The sequence below is a fragment of the Podarcis filfolensis genome (assembly GCF_964270895.1).
Source record: "Podarcis filfolensis genome assembly, chromosome: 1".
NCBI lineage: Eukaryota > Metazoa > Chordata > Lepidosauria > Squamata > Lacertidae > Podarcis > Podarcis filfolensis.
The window spans coordinates 66,012,344-66,027,535 of record NC_139604.1 but is presented as its reverse complement, the minus strand read 5'-3'; the positions used below and the strand labels follow the sequence as shown (position 1 = coordinate 66,027,535).

The 15,192-nt window shown below is 38.7% G+C and overlaps 1 protein-coding gene across 50 annotated transcripts in view; it reads right to left on the bottom strand.

The window, feature by feature from the left end:
- SOX6 (SRY-box transcription factor 6) overlaps positions 1-15,192 on the bottom strand; it is a 443,885-nt gene that overhangs the window by 156,209 nt on the left and 272,484 nt on the right. For all 50 annotated transcript variants that reach the window (XM_083589534.1, XM_083589547.1, XM_083589512.1 and 47 more), the window contains 2 exons: positions 7,477-7,649; positions 3,822-3,890 (listed from right to left, as the gene is read on the bottom strand). In XM_083589534.1, coding sequence (XP_083445660.1) covers positions 3,822-3,890; positions 7,477-7,649 — 242 coding nt within the window. The remainder of the gene's footprint in view (positions 1-3,821; positions 3,891-7,476; positions 7,650-15,192) is intronic.

Below are 15,192 nucleotides of genomic sequence, written 5' to 3'. Positions count from 1 at the left end.
ACCAGAATAGAAGGCAGTAAGGCAAGGAATCAGCTAGAATTATGAACAAACAGTAGACAGAAGGGAGCTCAAGACCAACTCCATCATCATCATCATCATCATTTTGCATTAAGTGACACTCCACTTGCCAAACCCCTGCCTTGACACAGTAAACTGTTTCAGAGCTTAAACACACATTTTGCTTCAGGTACCTCAAAAGTGAAGATAGGATAAGTAATTAACAGAAGGCAAGGAGGAGACATCAGGCACAGAATAAAGGTGCAAATCTCTGCCTCCTACTGTAGTCCAGCTAGAGAGCAAAACTGCCACAACTACCCACAGTTCTTTAATTTCAGATACAGTCTGAGAAGCCATGGAGCAAAAGGGGGAGAAAATACTGAAGCAGCATCAGAGCAATACAAAGTCTGTGCATGGTGATGTGGACAGTATGGGATCAACTACAGCTCCTGCTCCATTTTGGAAAGTTGGTCTTCCAAGTTCTTCTCCATTATAACATCTTGTTCTTACAAGGAGACCTTCTGCTCCAGATCCTGAACCTTCTGCTTGCTCCCAGTCGTTAGGGCTACCTTTGCTTGTAGAGACTGAATTTGCTGACTGGTCCTCTCCCTCTCTCTTTCAGTGTAATACATTCAGCTGTTCAGTCAGTTCCTGCTTCTGTGATTCGTGGCTCTTAATTTGCATTTCCTGATTTATTAAGTTCCGCTGCAACTCTGATATATTTTCGTTCAGCACACTAATTGTTTCATTAGCTTCAGCCAGCTCGCTTCCTTCTCCTACAACTTCTAATTCAGAGACTCTGTGTTCTTCCAATCTGTTAATTTCAATTTGTACTTGAAGCTTATTTTCTGCCTCAGTTTCTCTTTCTCAATACTGCTTGATGCAGTTGAGGAGCTTTTAGTTAAGGTCAGCTCCTACTCAAAATTTCCTCAAATTTGCATTAGCCTTCTCCTCAAGCTGAATTTGAGCCCCTTTTGTGACTCTTGAATTTTCTCCCATTCCACTTGCAAGAGCTGCATCCCTGAACAAATTTGGCCAGCCTGGTCTTTCTGCTTCATCATCTGCACTGCATACTCATTCTGCATCTGCAGAGAACCTTGAGTCACTTGTGCAGTAGTCATTTCCTCCACAGACTGTGACAAGAAGTTGTTGAAATATCTTAGAACAGAGAAGACCATTGTATTTCCTTCTGCATCTTCCATATGCACATTACTTCCCCCACAGCCAGCCACATCCTCAGTTCATCAGCATTCCCAGTCACTTGCTCTACACTTTCCTCCTCGAACCTCCCTCTCCAATATATTTGACTAACCTGAGGTAGGTGGGAGAAAACTTATTGGAAAGCAGAAGTTATTGCAATGCTGGCAAGAATTAATAGCAACCATGCAAATTGATGATAAGCTTCTTGTCTCGCGCCATCCCATTCTACAAGAGGAGAAACCATCTCCCTGTGATAACCCAGGATTTAAAGCTGTACTAATATTCTGAAATATTATGCAGTACCATCCTTGCTGGACTGTAGCGCTTGAAGAGCAGGTGAGGTTATCACATATGAAAACAGACTGCTAATTTAAAACTAGCCTAGATCCCTGACATGAAAATTGTTCTATATACATGCTGCCTTTTATGTGGGAGATGTTCAAATATGCAAGATGGTGGTGGTGATGATGACTATTATTATTTTATTTGAATTTGCAAACATTCAGGTCAAAATTAAAGCACAAATAGAGGGGGCATGACTAGTTAAGGGTGATGTGGGGAAAATTATGCAGAAATTTGGAAAGGCAACAGCATCACTTTTTCTTTTCTTTGTCTTAAAAAAATCCTAACTTGTTTCTGTACCATTCCCACCCTCCAAGTTCCTTTGGAAAAATACTACTGGAATTCAATGTTACACTACTACAATTGTTCCATCAGTGTAAGGATTTCTGCTTTCCTAATGGAAAACCCCCTTTCTCCTCCCCCTGTGCTCCATTCTGGGGGTTCACCTGATCCCTCCAGAGCTGATTGGATGGGGGAGGAAAGGTGGGGAAAGCCCTATCACGTTTTCAGGACTCATTGTGCTGGGTCCCTCTAGCACAACTATTTAGCTGGACCCAGCCCATTTTGCCTTTTGGATTATCCTTTGGATCCCTTCCAACTTACAATTCTGTAATTCCAAACTGCTTTCTGTCAGGAAATGAATGAATGGGGCAGAATCAATTTTTTACCTAGAATAATGCTACAGCATATTTTAATATGCTTTTGGGAACTGGTTCTTGAGAGGTGGCTATTGCAGCCACTTGCAGTGGTGTCCAAAATAACAAGAAAAGGTGTTTAAAATGTGTGTGTTTTTAAGGGAATGGGGCAGGGATGTCACAACTGCTGTGCTTATATTATGATTAACCATGGTTAAAACAAGCAATAAAATTCATGTTAGAATGGAGGGAGCCCTTTTCCAATACACTGAATTCTGATCTTGGTATCTGACACCCTATTTTGAAATATATTTGCATAATAATGATTTTATTATTTGTACCACACCCATACGCGGGTGGCGCTGTGGGTTAAACCACACAGCCTAGGACTTGCCGATCAGAAGGTCGGCAGTTTGAATACCCGTGACGGGGTGAGCTCCCGTTACTCAGTCCCTGCTCCTGCCTACCTAGCAGTTTGAAAGCACGTCAAAGTACAAGTAGATAAATAGGTATCGCTCTGGCAGGAAGGTAAACGGCGTTTCCGTGTGCTGCTCTGGTTCGCCAAAAGCGGCTTAGTCATGCTGGCCACATGACCCAGAAGTGGCTCCCTCGGCCAATAAAGCAAGATGAGCGCCGCAACCCCAAAGTCAGTCATGACTGGACCTAATGGTCAGGGATCCCTTTACCTTTACCTTTTACCACACCCATCTGGGTTGCCCCAGCCACTCTAGGCCGCTGAAAGTTAGTACCATGGAAATCAAGTTAAGTTAGGATTGCAACCTACATTTCAGAAGCACTTTCCTGTGTTTAACAGAAGAGCTACAGTATTACTATGCCACACAAAGGTGAAGTCCTCCATGTTTCATATCAGTGTGATTCATTTCTGAGAAAACACTGTCTCTGACCATCTCACTGGTTCTATGAATCGAACTATTTGTATAAATAGTGAAAGGAGCCTCTACTAGGTATGTATTGTAAAGGTACAAACACAATTCCCTTTTGGCTTTTTATAGGTGACTGTTTGACCTGTGGTAATAACATTGCTATAGTTATGATGAGGCATTAAAAGAAAAGAAAATAACCACAACAAATGCTTTCAAAATATAATACTTCTTCACAATCTGTTTTTGAATATATCCAAGAGTGGGTCCTTGGACCATATTGAATGCTCCTGCTCTCTCTCACACACACCACTAAAACTTGAATTGGTGCCCCTGGCAGATAAACATTCTGCCTACAAAGGGTTTGGTACTTATATACCTACACAGCAATAGCTGCAGATGTTTTCCATAGTAATTGTCTCAATATAAAGCAGTTCAGTCTTGGTTGTAATAAAGCAATCCATAACCAACAATTGAATCACTCCTTTTCCTCCGTAGCACAGAAGTTAAAATGCCTGTTTATCTTACAGCTAAATAGGAAGATTTAAAAGTAATGCGTATCTTTCAAACAAAACCTGTTTATTAACCAAAGGCAGGCTACACCAAAATATTTATCACAATTTAATTTTTTTTTTAATGTGGACAATCCTCCTTGGATTTGAAGCTTTGCTTGTCTAGGAGGGTAAAAGCAATTTTGTTGTAAAGCTTCCCCTTTTACTAAATGGAATTTAAGCATAATCAGAAGAGAGCAATAAAACACACTGACCTGAATTTGCTGCTGCAGTAGATTGATTTTGTGCTGCTGTTGCAGAAGTTGCTGCTGTTGTCTTGCAATCTATTAGAAATAAATTTTCCATTAAATTAAAACAGTGATGTTGAGGCTTCAATATTATTGAGTGAAAACAAGTTCCTACTTATTCCTCATGATAATTTCAAAGATTTTTCTTCTTTGTTTCACCGAACCACATTTGTTGTGGAGTTAACTAAAAGATTGGAAGAAGGTTTAAATATATTGTTTACTAACCTATCTTTAAAGACTATTGAAGTAATTGAAGTATTCATTCTCAAAGCTTCAGCTTCAGCTGGACCTTGCATACATGACAGAGGGCTTTCTTCCCTGTTTCTCCTGGCTTCTGAGCCAGCAGGAGAGGCCCTACCTTTAGGACGTCTCCTATTTGCAGGTGAAATTTGTGGAAAATCAGAGCACAACCTTTCCAGTAATCACATCAACACTTTGGAACTTTCTGCTCAGGGAAGCACACCTCACAACTTCTTTATTCTCCATTTGTCATTGACTTGCACCTTTATTGTACCAAAGTGCTTCCCTTAGGAGTAGCTAGATCAGCCTTCCACAACTTTGTACCAGTGTGGTTCCTCCACACAGGGCACTGAGCCAAGGGGAACATTGTTGTTGTTATTGTTTAGGGTACCTACTGAGAAGATCCATTTAAAAAGCAACTGTACCAAAATGAATTATTGTGAAATTAAGAAATATTCAAGATGGTGGGGGGGCACTAAATTTTGTTCTCGCTCAGACACCATATTACCAAAGTAATATGCTCAGCCTGAGAGCAACTCTCCTGATCAGGTTTCCTCAACCTCAGCCCTCCAGATGTTTTTGGCCTACAACTCCCATGATCCCTAGTCAACAGGACCAGTGGTCAGGGATGATGGGAATTGTAGTCTCCAAACATCTGGAGGGCCGAGGTTGAAGAAGCCTGCTCCTGACAAACCATCCAATGATTACTGAAGGGGATGTAAGAAGCCCTTTCTCTAGTTCTTCTCAGCTATTATTAGGTTCATACAAAACAGTCTGCCTTCCATCATCAAACACATGCTACCAAATCCAAGTTGCTGCAGTAGCATGACTAATGGGGCAGGAGGAGAATTTAACGTTGTCTTTAGCTTTATGGATGAAAGTTATATTTCACCATTGAGCTGAGAACTTAAACATGTGTTTCAGCAACATCCCTACTTAAAGCAATTACTTTTCCACAAAATTTCCACAAATGCCATGGCCACGAGAGAGCAATGAAAATGCTCAAGTCACCAGGGGGAAAGCATTTTAATGACATAATAAGAGCACATCAAAATCAACTCTCGATATAATAAGAGCACAATGCACATCTCTCCCAGGACCCTCAGAAATTTTAATGCACAATATTGTGCTTTAGCTATATGCTCTTGCTTCCTTCTCCAGTATAAATAGAATAGGTTGGGAAAGATGATAGGTAGAACAGAGTTACACTTTCAGAATAATAAAGTAGCTCAACCTGTTGGAGTGAAACCACTTCAGAATGCAAGTGGGGGGACTGCCTGTTTGAATGACTGTGATTGTAAACATGCATAGAAAACTAAAGCATGAGGGGAAAACCCTAAGCTAAACTAGAATTTTTCTCATTGACCTGTTAGTTTTCTACAAGCAGGGCCTTATTTTACATATATGAGAGAGGAATTAAAAACGGACTCTGCTGAGTCTGAAGCAGCTCCACATACCGAGGCCTTGCTTAACATCTCACGTAAAAGGAAGCTGAAACTGTGGTGACACATTATGGCCTTCTCTTCAATTGCCCTGTGGCCAGGGAATTCCTTCTTAAAGAGTTGTGCGCCAGCAGACTGTGAATTTTTTAAATTGTTTCGTTTTAGTTTACTGTTCTTACCCTGCTTTCAAAGTTGATGTGTTTGAAAATTGTAAGATTTCTACTCTTACTGTTGAATTTTACCATGGAAAGGCATATTGAAGATGTGGAGAGAGATTTATTTTTGTAAAAATAAAAATAGGTATAAGATTCATTTAGTGAAAGGAGCAAATCCATACATCATGCAGATACAAGCCTCTTTGTATCCAGGACCTGAGAAATGTTTGCATCTAGGACCTGAGAAATGACAAAGGCTTTGTATAATTTGGGGACTGATTTTGTTTGAGATCAATTTGCTAGTGCACAGCTCACTGCAGTTCTAAGTACAATATAGGATCAAATGAATATTCATTTCCTTATGGAAACCAGTGAAGTACTACCATGGCATTTAATATTGATGGTGGTGTGATTGAAAAAGGCATCCAAAACACTACAGTGCAATTACCATAGCACAATTTCAATGTATAGGGCTTGACACCGCAAAAGCTGGTACAGAAGCACCATGTGGCTCAAATTCTGAATTTTATTTGCCAATTGGTTGAGCTACATGCTCGCTTCATTGAGCATGACAACCTAGTTTTAAGTGTCATTTAATTTTCATTTTGAAATATAATTACAAAGTGTTCACTGTAAGATATCACTCGTCTGCAAATGTGTCAAGATTAATTTGTGCTAGCTTATTCACAAGTGTCAATAGTTAATTACTGTGTCATCTCTGGATGGCTAAATGACATTCTAACTTCTGATTTTTTACAGTATTCCTTTATGTTATTTTCCATTAGGGACGAGTCCATATTCCTTACATGTGGGCAAATATTCAAGCACATAAAATACAAGACGTCACAACTCATTAAAATCAACAGAGCATACATTGCTGTATATACCCTATAAAACATATTTAGCTGAAAAGATAATTCTAGTTATAATGTCAGATTTCTAAAAACTGCACATTAATTTGAAACTAATGCATAAGGAACTAATGGAATCTTTTGTTGTTAAATGTTTTCCACCAGACAGCATGGAATATTGTTTATCTCCTAGTCCTTACCAATATTTGGCTGGTGGGGTGGGGTGTGTGTAGGGTTTTTGTTTTTTTGTTTCTTTTTAAGATATAATGTTCAGAGAAAGAGAGTTAACTGATCCTTTTGCCAAAGTTTATTAAGATGCTGTAAATCACCTACTTAGGAACTAGTAACAAAGCAAGCCTTACAGACAGGAAAATATCCATTTGACAGGTATGTTGGAATCTACTGTATAGGCATAATCCAGCAGATATTATTCTGGCACAAATTCTATTCAAATTAATAGGTTTGTGAGAACATTTCCTGGTTCACTGAGCCCTTACGAGTTCCCGTCTGCCCTTTTCTAAGTAAACAAATGAATCCTTTCTATCACCCACTTCCGATACTGGACAAACCTCGTTCACAATGTATCCTTATCACACATCCTCATTGCATTTGGACATTTTGAAAATGGAGAATTGAAATTCTAACATGGATAGTTTTTCAAGGATTGCAACAATTTATTCCTTCTTTACAACTTTTTTGGAGGATATAAATTCATAATGCAGTATTTTACATACATGTATTGTCAAAGGTAATGTTTACAAGTAGCAGGCTATGAAAAGCCAGCATATCATGGAAAGTACAGTTATTTGTCTCTTGTTTGCAAATAATATATACCAGACCCTTTTTGGTTGGGAGTGGATTTAAGAAATAGTAGATTTTTTTTCTGGGTGTGGGGGAAAAAAACATTTTCATATGTTGCTGTTTTGTTGCTCACCTGTTCTTGCTGTTGGCGAGCAAGGTCCATTTGCTGCCGTTGTTTTTCAATTTGTGATGCTGCCAGCTTTTTCTGCTCATCGTGGGCAGCCAGAAGCTGCTCCCGTAAACTGATGAGCTGGGTGATCATGGTAGAGAGCTGTCGCTCTTTTTCCGCTAGGCTTTCAGGTGTACCTGAAGGAGATAGGGAAATGCAGAATAAATAACATGTAGAGAGCAACAATGAAACAAAAAGGAAATAACCTGAGTTTTTGTATCTGACAAATGGCAGTTTTAATATTTATTTTATTAGAATATGTACCAGTAAATCCTGCTTGTGTTTTTGCTGTATTCTGAAAGATAGGGAATGTCACTATATACTGTGAACAGAAAAGAGACAATTTACCCCCCTTCTGACAAGAGTAATTAATTATGTACTCTGCAATATCAAATCCCTCTTTCCCTTCCATCCCAGTGTAATGACTCCTTAATGGATTACCAAATTCACAAATAGATTAACATAATTTTCCCTCCATTATACATTTTTAAACAAACAAAATATAAGATGACTAAAAAAATCCTGCTTAATAAGGAAAACAACTTAATTATTGCTGCTAATTTCTCAGAGATCTCCAGTATTAACCAAGAACTGAGCACGCCACAGAGTTCTACAAGAGATGCCTCATTTTTGTTACTAAGAAGCCATGCCTAAGTTAAGCCTTAATAAAGGGTGTGTATAGGCACAACTAAACCTGTAGGTATTGAAATAGGGCTCAGAATGAAAGAAACATAATGTGAGCCTTCTTATTTACATTAATATTCATTTTAAAAGATTTAAACTTAGTGGGAAATTCAGTTTTCTTTACATGAATGGTCCTTATTGATGGACAGCTTCCTTGCTAAGTGTATCAAACTAGAAATCTAAATCTGTCCAACTTTGTAATTGTGATTTTACAAAAGAATGCATTAGAAACACACTTTGGTTCTAGCTTTAAGAAATCTATACCACAGAATTTTGTGTGTGTGTTTGTAAACGTATACTGACATGAACCCGCATGAGTCTCTGAATCAACAAAGGAGTGGCAGAAATTATTATTATTATTATTATTATTATTATTATTATTATTAATGAGTCCCTTCCCATGAAAGATATGGAAGTGATCTAAAATGTAACGATATATATGCAAATTACATATATTAAAAACAGTTTGAAACAATTGAATATAAAAACAATTTTTTAACATATATAAATATAAAAACAATTTAAAACAACACATACATAAAACTAATTCATATCCAGATTAAATAACAACACAGATAAAGATTTTAGAGGCTTGTTGAAAGTATGCCAGAAGCTGGTAATTAATACAAAGTATAGAACTCAGTGACAAATATTTCATTGGCTTTAAAGGTTATGGGTTAATTGTTAACATGTTAATTGTGACTGCCTGCAGTCTAGAGTTACCAAGCATATGATGCACATGTGAGATTCCACAATCTAAGAGTAGCTGAATCTTATTTAAATAAATGCAAATTTAAATTTATTCAGCTGAGATACCTGATCATTCTGCCACATGTCCACCTTGAACCAGAATATTTTCACTGTCATGCTTACATCTATATATTCCTGCAATATCAGCACTTTATATCACAAAATTATTTATTATTTATTAAAACTGTCTGTCACTTTATCTTGCCCAGGACAACCCAAAACAACTTACAACAAAACAGACAGCCAATGAACCATACATTGATACGTCAAAACCAAGAGGAAAGAGAAATGCATTAGCAAAAATCACTCTGGCAATATTTTAGCACTGTAATATCTAGTGCAATCTAGAATATGTATACAAATGTTTACAAAGCTATCAGACTGCAAAAGCCACGGTGGAATATATAATACATCAACCCATGCATACTGAAAAACCTATAACGCCTTGCAACTACTATATCAGAAGAAAATCTAAATACAAGAATAACTATGATTTTACAACTTTAAGGCTACAAGCCCAATTTATATATTATGAATAGTGAAAAGTCATGCCTTGAAACTCATACTGGGACCTTGAACTAAAGTGAACAATTGATAAAAGCACTGAAGGAATAGAACAGCAAACGTAACTAGAAGAAATCAAACTCAGCTCATGCATCTTCTATGGAAAATCTGCTGGGCAAAGAAAACAAAATTCTACTTTGACACATTATTAGAGATGCTCTTCTATCCTGGAATATCTAACACAAAAAGGGCGTGTGAGAGATCAAGCCCTTAACAGGCTAATTTAGACACATCCCATTTTAGATTTTTGTAATAAGAACAGCTGTACCACAACCTTAACTCCTGTTAACTGAATGCCTGTGATTCTCTTCAAAGATAACTGAAGCTAAATTCATGATTAACCTTATAATATGAAGTAAGCCAATGACTAAGCAACGATTTGCATACATGTATGACTGACTGATCTGGGAATTCAATCTGTTCCAAGAGGATCACTTACTAGATCTTACTGTGACTTTCAAAATGGTGCCAAGCACCCTCAAAACTGAGTGCTGGTGAGCTGCAGTGGCTAGAGGGTGGAAGCTGGATGTGAGAACTCCAAGCCCAACTCTCAAAGTTCAACTTGGCCAGGCAGGTCACTGGGTGGATTGGGGAAAAACCACTGTCATTAAGCTTATCTGACTTCACAGAGACAAAGCAAAGCTAGAGTAAGGTCAACCAATTCAAGCTAAGCTTCCTAATGATATAAATGTAAAGTAATTGGAAACATAGGTACAGACTAGCAGGTAATCCCCAGGGCAACTTTTCTTCTCTTGCCATTCAACAACTGCATCTACACTAGGTGAAACAAAGAACATCTCCAAGGTTTATTTTCAAAGGGTTCCTGGCATCCCAAATAAAATTAAACAGTTGGGTAAAAAGCTTAATGGTGTAATGTTGCATAAATAAATCCTTATACACAGTCATTGTGAACAATATTCATATAATGTACATATATACCATTTATTGTAAATAAATAGGTAAGATAAAGAGCAAGCACTGATCTACCATCTTCCAAGTGTCATATCATATGTACCACAATTGATATTAGAACTTGAACTTTTAGAAATACAAGGTCAGCTCTCACAAATCATTAACTTTAACGTGTGTTTTTTGTAATTATCCACCTTGGCAATGTTATCATGTAATTCCAGTGCCCATCCAAAAAGGGGAAGGAGGTAGTTTGCACTGACATTGTAACAATTCTCACAATTCCGTGGGCTTGTCACATGTAGCAGCATCTATGTAGCAGGATTTCAAGGGCCCAGCAGTTTGAGACTTGAATGTTATCAGGTATGAGCAAACATCCTAGAGATGGCAACGCTTTCATATAAGGATATTCCCTATCAACATCATTTTAACTGAATGGGCTGATTTAGTTGTAATTTTGCTAATACATAGTGTTTTGCCAAGCCACTGTACTTATCCATACACAACATTCCTGTGTGAGCATACATACTTCTCTCCTGTCCCTTTCCTATTTAGCAATAAGCATGATTTACTGTTAGGTAAAGGTAAAGGGACCCCTGACCATTAGGTCCAGTCGTGACCGACTCTGGGGTTGCGGAGCTCATCTCACTTTATTGGCCGAGGGAGCCGGCGTACAGCTTCTGGGTCATGTGGCCAGGATGACTAAGCTGCTTCTGGTAACCAGAGCAGTGCACAGAAACACCGTTTACCTTCCCGCCGGAGCGGTACCTATTTATCTACTTGCACTTCGATGTGCTTTCGAACCGCTAGGTTGGCAGGAGCAGGGACCGAGCAACGGGAGCTCACCCCGTCACGAGGATTCGAACCGCCAACCTTCTGATCGGCAAGTCCTAGGCTCTGTGGTTTAACCCACGGCACCACCCGCACCCCTGATTTACTGTTACATCTGAACAAATGTAGCTAGAGTTTCTGCAAAACACAGTTGATTCTTAAACCAGATAGTGAAATAAAATTCCAATCTGAATTTCAAACATCTGGTTTAAGAGCAAACTATAGTTCACAGGAACTCATTATGCCAGTTCACTTAAAACTATAACCATAGTTTTTGGATTACCAAGAAAGCAAGTCGGGATTTGCACAGAGGAGGGGGAAGAAGAAATATGTGCAACAGATAGAGCAGTTCAGATTGCCAAGCCGTGGTTTGGCCATTGGTAGCATCAGAACTGAGCTAAAGGCTCTATTCCAGGTGTGGGGAACCTTTCCCCTCCAGATGTAGCTGAACTACAAGTCACATCATCCCTGGCCATTGGCCATGCTTGATGGGATTTGTAGTTCAACAACATGTGGAGGGACAAAGCTTCCCCAAACCGGCTCTACACAAATAGGGCAGATAAAATACATAGAGCTGGTTTCAATTAAGTTGTTGTGCTAGAGGAAGCCAGCACAAGAAGGAGCATCTCCACCCCCATCATTCTGCCCGGACACTGAGGTCCAGCGCCGAGGGCTTTCTGGCGGTTCCCTCACTGCAAGAAGCCAAGTTACAGGGAACCAGGCAGAGGGCCTTCTTGGTAGTGGCACCTGCCCTGTGGAACACCCTCCCACCAGATGTCAAGAACAACTACCAGCCTTTTAGAAGACGTCTGAAGGCAGCCCTTTTTAGGGAAGCTTTTAATATTTAACAGACCACAGCCAGATGGGCGGGGTATAAATAATAAATTCTATTCTATTCTATTCATTTGTGCAACTGGACTTTTCCCCCGCTTCTGATTAGGAAAGTCTGCAGAATCCCCAGAACAGAAGCAGGGGGAGAGAAGAAACATTGTTCCATCTGGGAGAGTGGCTTAGGATGCACAGCACTTATGCTGCCATCGAACATCAGGATAAATATAAGGGAGCAGCATATAGGCAAGAGACCGATTTTCCTATAGAAGACAACCTTATCTGCCTAATGTACAGATTGGAACTCAGCTATCCACCAGATGATGCGCTTCTCCAAATGTTGCAATGCAATTTGATACTTTGAATGTACCAAAATACATATTTAAACATGCATTTTGAAAGAAAGTGTATTAATTATCATTTAAATTGTGAATTATTTTTTTGTAATTAGCTGGAGCTGCTTTCTGTAGGCATGATAAAATACCAATATCCATCAGAATTGTTTCTCCTTTTTTGTAGCACAAACAATGGTACACAAAATTTCTTCCATTCAAGAACCTGAAGTAACCATTATACTACAGAAATTAATATATGTATGTTTTCAGTTCATTAAATACACTGTGCTGTTGTGTAATTTAGGGGAGACACTCCTCAACTCTTTTATTCAAATTTCTGCATCCACTTCATGGAGCTCGATATCACTTCTAGCCCTGGATAAAGCAGCACTCTTGTGCATGTGACAGCAGTTCTGCCTGCTATATGATAGCACTTATATGAAAATTTTGGACCCCCTAAGCTATTTCGACAAATGCAGTCTTGTACGGCCAATGATACAACTTGCTCTTGTGCAGAACTACCTAATTTTTGATGCTCCCATATATTCTATCAAAAGCAGGATTAGAGAACTAGGAGAGCACCATAATGCTTTCATTCTAATGGAAATGCTTTCACTCCTGTCACCCCCACTTTTCCTTTTACTATAGTTGAGATAGAAATAAAAAGCAACTTGCTAAGGATGCAGACCAGATTGAGCGGCTCTGGCTGGGCCAGCCAAGGTCTCTCGTCATTTAACTGTGTGCTGTCTTCATTTGTTTGCCATCCAAGTGCCACGATACCCTTAAGAAATTACCAGTAAATAAACTCTTCTGCTGAGCAGAAAATGGCATCTAAAACAAAATAATAATAAAAAAACATTGCCAGCGTATCTTCAAAATGCATTTGCTGTAAAGCCGGAAAAATACTCTTCATAAAGTATCTCAAAATACGTTACACATTACGGATTCACCTCTCTGTGTCTGTCTTTAAACTGTATCTATCCTCTAACTCCAAAGACACTGACTGTTACAATCACCCCCTCCCTGCAGCTTTCCAGCAGGGTCTTCCTTATCCCCAAATCACATCTGTCTTGAGTTTCTCTCAGATTTGTCAGGTGGATCAGTGCTCCCCAGGGCCTGCTCCAGCTGAAGTATTTTAATTTGACTAAACACCTGATTTATTTTATCTCTCCGATGAGAAAGGCAGTTTGTCTTAATAGAGCCTGTCAGCCCACAGTCCCATTCAGAGCAATTTACAGGCAGCCAGGGATGCTGGGAGAGAAGAGTGCTGTGATTCTGTATTTTATCCTCCTCCAGAAAGCACCTAAAAGCAGCTATTCACAGCTCCTGCATGTGGCATTTTAGAACTGAATTAGCTTTTTATTCAAGTAACTACACTTGTTGTGAATAGCTTATCTGTAAAATTGCCACATTCACTACTGATTTTATTAACCTTTGGCTCTATCACAAAATGGTCTTCAGTTAGGAAGGACCTTTAAATTTGACATATATTTTTTCTAAGAGACCTTTATTCTAGTGACTTCAGATTTACTGAATTTGATCCATTGACTCCTTTACCAGTTATATTCAAAATCTTAAGTCTCAGAGGGAAAATCAATAGCATGCGTGGAAACCTTTATAGAGAGATAGATAATGACACTTTTCCTTAACAAAAGGTAAACGAAAAACAGAAACAAAAAAACAAATCAAGTATTAATAAAACTGCAATGTTTATGTGTTTCTTTGCAAAGGAGGGGAGACAGGGAGAGAACCAGAAAAGGTGGAGACCACACAACTTTTCTCCCAGCAGAAAAGCAATTGTGACAGCAGGGGCCCCTTCAGAAAGAAAGTAAGATAATTTTCAGTTTACTCAGGTACTAATTATTTGTGCAACTGCAATCAAGTGTCCACAGTATCTTTGTACAAGAGGAAAATAGGTAGAAAACCAGAATAACATGGCCATACCTCTGTGACCTCCTAGCAGACCCACCAGGTCTTGTGGTCATCAGCCACCACTGCATATACAGGAAGATGCATTTCTAAGTAGGCATGCACAAAAAACATGTGAAGGTAAACATGTGTTTGCAAATGCACAGATCATAAAGCAGCCATTTATTGTGCAGCTACCCTTGAGAGGACTGCCTGCAGTTCCTTATCAACTGCAAACTCAGCAGCAAACATCAAACAGGTGCCCATGGAAAATGCATGGAAAATGGGGGCAATCTGGAAAGCATACAGGTGGGCAACCTGCATTTTATGCTGCCCCGACACCTGAAGCTATTCCATTATTCTATCCCATAAAAGTTCCTCCCTTATTCCTCTTTATTTTTCTTGGCTTTTAAAAGTGTTTCACCCCTCTCAAGCTTCATAACAGGAAACCAACAGGGACACTTTACACATTCCATTTTTAAGTTGCAGTTTGGCTTTACTTTAAAGTATGAATGTAACAAATAAGTATTACAGATACTGTAGAGCAGCCCAGATGTGGAATGTGCATTAATTTCTGCCTTTTTTGTTAATCAATATAGATATGAGTGAAACAAATGACTACAGAATAATTAATTAATTGATTACTCCAATTATCTTTGCTTAGCTTAATATTATTCAATACCATTCATACATGCATTATCATCTCTCCTCATTTCCAATACATTTTCATACACACATGAAATTTTCACCTGGGCATTTTAAAGAAAGTGAACCAGTATTTCCTCTTTTTTATCATCTAACATGCAAACACTATTCTGAAATTTTATTTCTAATCCATTAAGGAAAATGCTGACAAAGTAAATCAAAATAC